The 12,136-nt window shown below is 44.3% G+C and overlaps 1 protein-coding gene across 1 annotated transcript in view; it reads left to right on the plus strand.

Moving 5' to 3' along the window:
* Window positions 1–12,136, plus strand: part of LOC136715967 (catenin alpha-3) — a 592,813-nt gene that overhangs the window by 519,360 nt on the left and 61,317 nt on the right. The window contains exon 12 of the mRNA XM_066693394.1: window positions 3,086–3,286. Coding sequence (XP_066549491.1) covers window positions 3,086–3,286 — 201 coding nt within the window. The remainder of the gene's footprint in view (window positions 1–3,085; window positions 3,287–12,136) is intronic.

Here is a 12,136-nt window from a genome sequence, read left to right on the forward strand (position 1 = left end):
GGTCAATGTCTGTTTACAGTAGACATTGCTAGATTTGTACAAATTTCCCTGGTGCTATTTAATAATAATCCTCTTAGAATTACTCAAAACACTATTTCCAGAGACAAATGGGGGAACCAAAAACAAGAGGTTGCTTCGTCCTCCTCACTTATGCTTTAGAGCAGTAGTTCTCAATCCTGGTCCTGGAGGAACCCTTGGTTTCTGTTCCAGCTGAGCTCTCAGTTGCTTAATTGAACCCTTAATTTAAGTAATTTGATTACATTTGAATTGTTAAATTGTGTACCTGATAAAAAGTTGGTTCCTTAATAAGATAATAATTTCCTTATACAATGTTATACTTAAAACCTCTACTGTTAAAAATAATTTTCTGATTTCTGATTAGAAGAAAGTGTCATCTTATTAAAAATGAAGCCGCAACTGAGTACAGCGTAGTTTTCTATTAGCGGGTGGGTCAAAATTTTGATTAAATCTGGCCCAAAATCTAGAAGGATCAGTATGGCAAGCCAAATTATAATTTAGAGATAGCTGGAAATGCATCTTGAACTGAATTTCAGATATCTTAAACCATTTACAGATATCTAATTATGGTGCTTTTTATGATTTAGAGATATCTCTAAATGTTAATTTGGCAAACCAAACCTTCCAAACTGTCATTGAGATATACATTTAGGTCCATACATATTTGGACAGTGACACAATTGTCATCATTTTGGCTCTGTACACCACCATGATGGATTTGAAAGGAAACAACCAAGATGTGCTTTAAGTGTAGACTTTTAACTTTAATTTGAGGGTGGTTACATTCAAACTGGGTGAACTGTGTAGGAATTACACCCATTTTTAGATCTGGTCCCCCCAATTATACGGGCTCAAAAGTATTTGGACAAACTAACATAATCACAAATTATATTGTGTTTCAATTCTTGTTTGCAAATCCTTTGCGGTCAATGATTGCCTGAAGTCTGGAACCCATAGACATCACCAGATGCTGGGTTTCTTCCCTGGTGATGCTCTGCCAGGCCTGTACTGCAACCGTCTTTAGTTCTGGCTTGTTTTGGGGTGTTTTTGATCCATATATAGAAGTGAAGAATACTGTGTTGCATCTGATTTGGTTTTGATGTTTTATTCAAGATTATATTCATGCTTCAACTTCAGTAGCATCCTTAAACGCAATTCCTTGATGTGGTGCTGCCAGTAGGTCATGCTTCTGTGTAATCAGCTGTGTCAGGAAGTTAAGGCCCTGATTGTTTACATTTCCCAAAGGAGGCTTCATCTGTCTTTTTGTGACTGGGTCACTGTTACAGGGTTTTCCCACTGTAGAAGTGGACAGAACTGATGACATTTGTACAAACCATCCACTGAATAGTAATCAGGAGAACAAATGTATGTTTAAAGGATATTCATATGACACAAGTTTTTTTTTTTTAATAATAAAAAAAATTAAATGACCAATACAAAAAATAAATAAAAAATCTTTGTTATCTCATGATCATGGGATATTTATCTCAGGATATTAATATTACAATCAAATATCCTGTGAGCTATTGCACCCCACATTTTTATTGTATTTTGTTGAATGACCTTAACAAGCCACTGTATGTCAAAAAGTAGCTATTGTATTGTATTTTTATTACTGTAGATTTTGGCTGTATACCAGAAAGGAGTTACAAAATAGTCATAATAGGAGTTAGGCTCTGTAGTGGAATCAATTTGCAGTATATTCCACAACACTTAAAGCGTAACCCTTCTAAATGACAATAATCCTCCATGCAAAAACATCTCACAGTTTTCATTGAACCATATAATATACATTTTGTGAAGTAAAAGATGACCTTTCAGATGTATATATATATATATATATATATATATATATATATATATATATATTGTAGCTGTTTTAACCTTTCAGACATGAGCTGCAGGTAGCTAGATGCAGTCTGGTCATGACACCAGTAGGTAAGAACCAAAGTCTTGAACTGGATGCGAGCTGAGATCAGGAGCCATTGGATAGAGCGAAGTAGTGGAGTTGCATGGGCGAATAAAAGCAGAGAGAACACCAGACGAGCAGCCAGGTTTTGAATGAGCTGGAGCAGACGGATAGCAGATGCAACCTGACCAGCCAGGAGAAGTCCAGGCAGGAGAATACTAGGGTATGGACAAGTTCAGTTGGATTGTACATATGTTCCACAGGAAGAATCAGAAAGTGCATGTAACAGTGGAGATATGCTAGGAGGACAGCGCTGGATGAAAAGTGTGGTATATTCCAGGGGAACTGAGATAGAGAGGTCAATACTTGGGAGAGGAGGAGGGAAAAGAGAAGATTTGAAAAATGTTTGTCTGAGTGCATCTGTGATGAGATAGCAGATAGATAGGTAGAGATGTGAGAGGGGATGAGAGGATCAGAAATTGGAAAGAACAATATCTGTATTTACATATCAGTGGTATGAGAACCCATGGGCGGTGATCAGTAGGCCCAGAGAATGCGTGTAGAAAGAAACTAGGAGGGGGCTGAAGCACATGTTACTTGGTAGGTGTGGCTACAAGAGAACAAGAGAAGTCCCATAAATTTGGCAAGGGAGGAGAGTAGAATGGAGTGATTGCTGCAGAGAGATCAAAGCGGATTAGGTCAGAGGAGAGGGATACAGCACGTCTCAGAGTTAAGCAAGTCAGTGACAGATAGGAGAACAGTTGGGCAGTGAACAGAGCAAAAATCACATGACATAGGGAGAGCATTTTAGAGAGTAAGGAGTGAAGGGAGACAGGATGTCAGGGAGACAACTGAAGGGAGGTTGAGTCAAGGTTGGAAGAAAGGTTGTGAGGCATGGTAATTACACAACACTCAACCTAAAGCCACTCCCAGAGCTATCAACAGATAAGGTCTGAGAGCGCATGCCAGTGCCACCACAATGCAACTAGTGCTGCTAACACGGTCAAGCATCCAGGAATGTTACAATCATATCAATATCAAGCCTGTCCTGGTTACAGAGAAAGCTTACAACCACAATTTCACAATCATAATAAAACATATATTGTATGTATTTAATTAATTTGACTGATTTCTTTCTCCTCTTCTTTTATTAATTAGAGAGCCACATTCTGGAGGATGTGAATAAATGCATTGTTGCTCTACGAGAACATGACCTGGACAGCCTTGACCGCTCAGCAGGGGCTATCCGAGGAAGAGCTGCCAGAGTGGCCCACGTGGTGACCGGGGAGATGGATAACTATGAGCCTGGGATCTATACTGAAGGAGTGATGAAAAATGTCAATTACCTCACTGGGAATGGTAAGTCACACTGGCAGAGTAATTTAGATGACAAAACCTATTTGCATCATACAGTGGGATAAATACTGCATTTCACTGGGTGACATAATGGAGATCATCAAAGATAACATTGGTGCATTCTTCTGCTTAATATGAGCATCATCACTCGTGTTGAGGATTCTGACAGGTTTGTTGGATATTGAGCTTCATCAAGCAAGTTTACTTGCACACAGATATCTGATTTAAGGGATTATTTTTGCTTCCCTCTGCAAATTACAGACAATATATTTTGGAGCACATCACAGAAAAGTAAAACAGTGACATTGAACTGTAGAAACAATTTCCGTCATTTATTAAATCTCCTCTTTATAAATCTTTCAGGTGCACGCTAGTTGATTTATTCCTGCTTTTTCCCAGTGCTGGCTTGCGTATCTGACATGTTTGAAATATAGATGCTCACATTTATCAACCTCCTATGGGTCCTAAACTAATAATAATTGTATTAAATATAATACAAAACATATTTTTAGTTTTATATTTTATTTTATTAATTAATTTGCATGCATTAAATGCATTTAATTCAATCAAAAATCCAAAATCTTCTTAATCACCCTGCACATCCACCTCAAAACAATGCACAGCACTGAATTACAGGAAGAAATTGAAATAATTTGGTAAACTAAGAAATATTATGGTAATTCCAGATGTATTCAATACAAATTTACTTTAAATAATGTTTTAAGTGAGTATAAGTAGTTTTAAATTACATTATAATCAATGGGAATTTGTCAATTTTGTAGTAAACTTCCCCAATCTGTTGTCACATATACACTATTCACACACACACACACACACACACACACACACACAAGTTGGGCATACGTGCCATACTTATTCTTGTGTTTTTGGATTATGTTGGGTAGTTTTATTGCCCTGAGCCATGAAAAAATATTCATACTGCCTTGAAGCAGATGACAGGCCACATTTCCTGTCTCTAGCTATGCTGCAGGCTTTGTTGCCTGATCCCCTGCTTTTTATTATTCACTGGAAAACATAGGATTATGGTATGATGTGCATGGCTCCAGTAGGTTCACTGCATCACTTGTTAGCAAACGCTCTAATTACATTTTTGTATGCTTAGTACAATACAATTATTATTAGGATTTTAGTATAGTAACAGTTTACTTTCTCTATAGTATTATCCAGGTAAATCATGTTTTACAACTTGTTAATGTTCTGAGAGTTTTTTGTTGGTTTTGTAATTTTGTATTCACTGGAGCAGAAACATGGCATACAGTCTAATTATTCACTCCAATTATCACCTAGTGCTTCGGATGAGGTACAAGACCCAGGTGCGGAGATCAGGCAGCATCTTACAAACAAAGGGTCTAGGGCCGGCAAACAGGAACAAAGGAGGTCTGGCAAAAGGCGAGGTCAGAAGACAGGCAAAGGTCGGGCGATCAGGCAAACAAACTATAATTGGGGAAATCCGAGAAGATAGGGTCATAGAAACTAGCAAAGGTCAGTGAACAGAGTTCAATCTAGAAAACAGGTTGGGATTGCTACAGGACATAAACAAAACTTTGCGAAGACTGGAATATATAGTGTCGTAAAGGGCAGGTGAAACAGGTGTAAACAGGTGTGTAGGGCAAAGTGATGAAGAAGGTAAGTAGTGAGTGAACGGCGACCTCTAGTGGCGACAAACGGGAAAGCATGGAGAAATGTTACATTACCCCCCACTTCAAGAAGCGTCTCCAGACATCACAGTTCACATGTGAGGGGGATGACCACGGGGTCGCGGTGCAGGATCCCTCAGTTGAGACCTATGAAACTTCTGGTGGAGGGAGGGATCGAGGATGTCAGAAGCCGGGACCCAAGACCTTTCTTCAGGGCCATACCCCTCCCAATCCACCAAGTATTCCAGAGATCCTCTTCTGCGATGAGATCAAGATATGCAGGGCCGTCATCCAGGTCCAAAGGAGGAGGAGGAGATGGGCTGTCGTAAGGAGTCATATGAGCAGGATCTGTGTGCACAGGCTTCAATAACGACACATGAAACGTAGGGGAAATCGGATAGCAAAAAGGTAGAAGCAGGCAGTAGGCGACAGGATTTATATAGTGCAATACCTTGAAGGGTCCAATGTAGTGGGGACATGGTTTCTTTGATGGAAGTGTCTCTCGGATGTCCCAGTTGGAAAACCAGACATACTGCCCTGGATGGTATAGTGGTGTTGGGCGCCTACGTTGATCTGCCATAGCTTACTGCTGCGTGTGGCTCGCTGATGTCGGGTGTGTGCAACTTGCCAAACCTCAGCACTGCGTTGCAGCCAGTCATCCACAGCCAGGATGTCGGGGGGGCTCTTCAGACCAGGGAAATAATGATGGTTGGTACCCCAGGATACTCTGAAATGGAGTCACACCTGTGGAAGCATTAATTAATTAATTTTGTGCGTATTCCGCCCACGGGAGATACTTACTCCAGTTATGTTGATTATTTCCAGATGAAAAGCAGACATAAATGTTAAGGGCTTTAAAGAATTCTGTCCAAACTCTGGAGGTAAACTGAGGTCCTCGATCTGAAATGATAATCCATCGATTTCGGGTAATCCACAGACTCGAAAGAGGGCTTCGGCGGTTTCAAAAGCTGTGGGTGTACCTTTCATGGGAATTAATTTGCAGCCCTTGGGAAAGTGTTCCATGGCCACCAGGATTGTGGTATATCCCTGGGACTCCAGAAGATCTGTAATCAATGGTTATTTGGGACCAAGGACGGTGAGGAATAGGAAGGGGTTCCAGAAGCCCTGCTGGGAGTTGACGGAAGGATTTCGACTGTGCGCAAAATGCGCAAGCCTTGACAAATCGGGTGACATCCACTGTCATATTTGGCCACCAATAAGTTTTCTGAGTGAGGTATAGTGTGCGTTGTATGCCTCGATGCCCAGTGACTGGAGAGGAATGAATCCAATGGAGAAGTCGAGAACAAATGGAAGCAGGAACATATGTGCGGGATGGGGGACAAGAAACAGGAGCCGGATCGGAGAGAAGGGCTTGATTAATCTAATGGGAGCCACGATGCAAGGAAGGTGCCAATATGGGTTCTGTGGGTTTTGGGGAGGCGAATTAGCTGAATTGACGAAAGAGGGCATCAGCTTTTGTGTTCTTAGAACCTGGTCGATATGACACCGTGAAAGCGAACCTAAAAAATAAAGCCTAGCGGCCTTGACGGGGATTAAGTCTCTTGGCTGACCGTATGTATTCCAGGTTACGGTGATCCGTTAGCATGAGAAAGGGGTGTTGGGATCCCTCTAACCAATGTCACCATTCTTCTAATGCCAGTTTCATAGCGAGGAGTTCATGATTGCCAATGTCATAATTTATTTCTGTGGAAGACGAAGAAGAAGGTGTATGGGTATAATTTTGTTGGTGTGCCATGTTGTGATAGGGAGAGAACTGCTAACAACTCCAGATTTCCAGGCATCCACTTCCACTACGAAAGGAAGAGAGGGATCTGGGTGCTTCAAGATGGGAGTGGGTGGGTGAATGATGTTTTCAGTCGATTAAAGGCGCATGTAGCCATGTCAGTCCAGGACAGACTGTGAGAATTACCTTTTATCAGGGACGTTAAAGGGGATGCTACAGAACTAAAGTTGCGAATAAACTACTGATAAAAGTTAGCAAACCCTAGAATTTTTTGTAATTCTTTAACTGTGTGGTGCTGAGGCCATTCAGTAACAGCACACACCTTATCCTGATCCATATGTACACCTTGGCATACATAAGCCACATGTTCGGAGAAGGTGAAAGAATATATCAAAACGTTGTCAATGTAGACTATGACACACCGATTTAAAAACTCTCTCAATACCTCATTAACGAAAGCCTGGAATACAGATGGGGCATTTACCAGAGCAAATGGCATCACCAAATACTCATAATGCCCGCTAGATGTGATAAACGCAGTCTTCCACTCATCCCCCTCATGGATGCGTATCAGGTTATAGGCACTTCTTAAATCGAGTTTGGTGAAAAAACGAGCCCCTCGGACTAGTTCAAGAGCTGCTGGCACAAGTGGGAGAGGATAGCAGTTCTTGACAGTTATTTCATTAAGTCCCCGGTAATCAATGCAAGGTCACATAAAACCGTCTTTCTTAGCAATAAAGAAGAAACTGGCTGCAGAAGGTGAGGTCAAGGGGCAGATGATCCCAAGTTCCAGGGCTTCTCTGATATAATCCTCCATGGCTTGGGATTCTGGGAGGGACAATGGGTAGACACGACCTCTGGGGGGAGAGTTATGGGGAAGCAAGTCGATGGCACAATCCCACTGTCAGTGCGGAGGAAGACGTGTAGCCAGATTTCTGTTAAAAACGTCCACCAAATCCACCAAATGTCGAGTGGTGTGGACTGCAGAGGGCTCTTGATGTATGTGGCTTGGCAAGGGAGAGAGAGACATCTCCGGAAACACTTGAGGACCCCAGGACAGAATTTCACCCTCCTTCCATGAAATGATGGAATTGTGGTAGATTAGCCACGGGAGCCCCAAAATGATATCAGCAGAAGGGGAAGTGATGACGAACAGGGACAGTTCTTCTGAATGAAGACAGATGATCTGGAGACAAAGAGGGATGGTCATCTGGGAGACAGTACCGGTTCCTATGGGCTGGTTGTCGGTGGCTTTGATTTGAATCGAGGGAATGCAGGAGACAAGGGGAATTCCAAATTTCTCTACCGTCGCCTGGTTGATGAAGTTCCCAGCAGAGCCTGAATCCAATAATAAAGACACATTAGAATTTCTTTCTTTCCACCAAAGTTGAGCAGTGAGGAGTCCTGTAGAACAAAACAATAAAGGGCATAAACCGATACTCACAGTGGTGTCGCAGAACGTGTCGGGCAGGCATCATGGAAGTGTCCGGCTTGGCCACAGTACATGCAGAGGCGCTGCTGGAATCTCCTCTGTCTTTCCTCCTGCGAGAGACGCATGCGCCCCAGCTGCATGGGCTCCGGTTCAGGCAGGGACTGTGGACTTGGCTTGGCAGACTGGCGCAATGGGTCCGTAACAGGGTGTCGTCTCCTGGTCTGCAACAGGTTATCCAATAGAACCGCAAGCTGGATTAATTTTTCCAGTCCTAAATCCTCATCCCTGCATGCAAGCTCTAATTGGATTTCAGTGTTGAGTCCTCGTCGAAAAACAGTAATGAGTGATTTCTCATCCCATCCGCTACTAGCCGCCATAGTGCAAAATTTCAGGGAGTATTCAGCAGCCGATGTATTTCCCTGTCGGAGAACCAAAAGTTGTTCTCCCGCATCTCCCCCTTCTGCCGGATGGTGAAACACTTCCTTGAAGTGGGCAAGGAATGTTTGCAAAGAGCGAGTGACTTCCCCTTTTTGCGCCCAGATGGCAGATGCCCATTGCAGAGCTTTTCCTGTAAGTAAGGTAATGACGAAAGCAATTTTGGCCTCATCAGTGAGAAAAGGAGCGGGCTGATGCGCAAAATATAAAGAGCACTGTAACAAGAACCCCTCGCAGTGATCCGGAGATCCATCATACTTATCGGGCGTAGCGAGTTGAATCGTTCCAGGCCCAGGAGCTGGAACCTCAAGGTCGGGGGCTGAACTGGCTGCAGCGGCTGAGGGGGGGGTGATTGACAGTGAGACAGGCGGCGATCTCTTTAGAAGCTGGTCTAGGGTGGACTCGATCTGCCGGAGCTTCTTTTCATGTGATTCAAGAAGCGCACCTTGGGCTTCCAGAGCAGCTTTAATATTCGGGATCTCCGCTGGGTCCATGTTAAAGGCGAAGGTCAGGCGATCAGGCAAACAAACTATACTGGGGAAATCCGAGTAGATAGGGTCATAGAAACTAGCAAAGGTCAGTGAATAGAGGTCAATCTAGAAAACAGGCTTGGGATTGCTACAAGACGTAAATAAAACTTTGCGAAGACTTGTGGGAGCAGACCAGAATATATAGTGGGGGAAAGGGCAGGTGAAACTGGAAACAGATGTGTAGGGCAAAGTGATGAAGAAGGTAAGTAGTGAGTGAATGGTGACCTCTAGTGGCGACAAATGGGAAAGCATGGGGAAATTTTACACCAATGACCTCAAGTGATAGACACATATTTAGCACATTTTAACAGTAAAATATGCTCATGAAACATGACATCTTCTTGGTGGTATATATAAGCTGTGACAAAAACAACAACAATAATAATTAAGCTCTTGAATCTGAATGTAATGAGTAACAATCTATATATGGCACATACATGCATTTATGGGATTAAAATTATTACTTCAGGTTTAGGGTTTATTTTAACTGTATGAAAGTTTTAGGCTTCAATGGGTATTGTAGTTTATTTGAATGTATTTTCTTAATACATAGACAAATAGTATATACAATGTTTATTGCCATTCCTATTTGGAAGTACATGATATCATTGGAGAGGCACAGCACAAGAGCAATAACATGAAGCCTCTTTGTGACCCTTATTATTTTTCTTATTGTACAATGTGCTTCAACATTAATGTCATTGGGGACATGCTCAGATTAACCAAAGTAATCAGCATAGCTGTAGTAGCCAAATAAAAACATATGCTTATAGCCTTGGGTTGCATTTCAAACAAATTTTTGTAATGATAAAGTCCTTATATTTATTAACTCGAAGACAGTCTTTTGGAAAAAGAAAAAAACATTTTGTTTTTCTTTTTCATAAAATATATATGAATTGTAGTGAGATTGTATTTTTATTTTTCAAGGCACAAATACATGTATGCACATTACTTTAGATTACTACAAACCATATTCAAAGAGCATATTTCCTTAAAGGTGTCTTCCACTGCTGTTCAGTATGATTCAGCATTATATTTTGTTTAGACTTACTGAAACACTATTCCTAAAGTCGGAAGCACTGCCCAAGGGGGAGGGGTTTCTGCGCACTTCCGTAGGAACCCGATCGAAACCTCACTCTATCAAAGCTGCCATTGGCCCCTGCGCTCGTCACTCAGAACAGGCCCCTTCCCACTTCCTGTTCTAAAAACGTGACGTCAGCGCAGGTTCATCCTTTTTTGCCTCTTCGCTGGACTCAGGAACGTAAGCTCTCTGTGTCTGTGTTTGTAATAAACATTCAAACTGCGTATTTCGGCTGGCTGGCTCACTTCATAGTGTTGTTCACCACCGTTTTTGCTACACATCGTCTCTGTCTTGTGTATGTTTAGTTATTATTGATATCTAATCCTGATTCTGTCCCGTCCACGCACCGGAGGTCCGGCTACGCTTTCGGTTTCAGTTTCGTTCACAAGAAAAGCCTTTTAAAAATAATAGTCGTGTTTATATAGTGCTATATATATTCCGACTGCTTGCTGTGTTGGCTTGTATCCAGCACCTGGTGCTTGGTATACACAGTGTTCAGTCCGGCAACAGCAAGGTTGCGTGTGGTTGGTGTCGCAGCACCCCCGTGTATATAAACATTGCCGGGTGGAGACGCACTTACAGCGGCGGGCCCGCTAGGCGCTCCACTTGTTGCAGAGGCGTTCCAGTTGTTGTGTGGCCCCGGTGCAAACACTGATCGGTGCCTCTGCGGCACGTTTCCCTGTGCACACTCATGTGTGCTCGGCTCGGCGATGAGCTCATCTCGCCCCCACCACTGTGCCGCTTGTGGCCACTGCACCTTGCCCGCCTGGAGTGGGGAAGTCTTTGCCCCGTCTGTCTGGGCACCGACAGTGGGCGCGATTTGGCTGCAACTTCCGGGTTCGCTACGGCACGCCTGGAGGTCCGCCATCTTACCGGGCGCCACCGCAATCTCCGCCACACCCAGCAATTCCCCACTCCGGCGAGTGACAGTGGGGCCTCGGGGGCGCTGGATCTCCGCCTCTCCCCGAGCCCCTCTGTCTCCTCCTCCAGGATGGTAGTGCTGGGGACAACCGCACCTCCTGCGCTGGCATCCCCACCTACTCCTGCTGCTGTGCCGGCTGTCGCTCCCGCACCTGCCACGACAGCTGCCACCCCTGCGACAGCCGTGCCGCCCCTGTCTGACGTGTCCGTTGCCGTGCGTGCATGCGAATGACAAGGAAGAGCGGTGTAGTGCCACCCCCGGGCTCCCTCCCCCTTTTCTGAGTCTTTGCTGCCCCCCCCAGACAAGGTTATCGCAAAACTAGTGACCCGAATTATATTTCGGTTTGTCTGGGGGAGCAAAATGGAGAGGCTGAAAAGAGTGCAGATGGTGAAGGGTACCCTGGATGGAGGCAGGGGGGTCCCGGACGTTGTGCGGCTGATAAAGGCGCAGGGGCTGGCCTATGTGGTCAAGAACATCCAGGCTGCTGGCAAGAAAGTGAGTTTCATGAACCGCTTTTATTTTGCCAGCAGCCTGAGACCATTCGGCCTCTGCGCCATGGATAACACCAGGCCGCACTCGTGGGATCCCCCGCCGTTCTACAGGGCGCTCCGAGCCTTTGCGCTCGAAGTAGGCCTCCATAAAGTCGTGCTGGCCTCCTGGGATTATAAGACCATCTGTAGTCAGATGAGATCTGCCCAGGAGACCAGCCGGATAGAAGATTTCCCTCCCGAAACCTGCCGGTTTATCTGGGCTAACGCTACGCACGTTTGCCTCACGAACACGCAGAAAGATGTCTCCTGGATGGCTGTGAGTCGGTGTCTCCCCACCCGAGTGTTCATGCACAGAAGGGGCATAGCTCCTTATGACACCTGCCCCTATAAGGGTTGCCTGGGGAAGGAGACGGAGGCTCATATCTTTAGTGAGTGCCCCTCCGCCCACAGGGTCTGGCTCCTGTTTTCTCCGTTCCTCCACAGGTTTGCCGTTCCTGCGCGGGCGACCGCCCAGCAGATCCTATACGGTCCAGCCAAGGGAATTTCTACATCTACCTTGA

This window comes from Amia ocellicauda, chromosome 20 (assembly GCF_036373705.1).
Source record: "Amia ocellicauda isolate fAmiCal2 chromosome 20, fAmiCal2.hap1, whole genome shotgun sequence".
NCBI classification, from domain to species: Eukaryota; Metazoa; Chordata; class Actinopteri; order Amiiformes; family Amiidae; genus Amia; species Amia ocellicauda.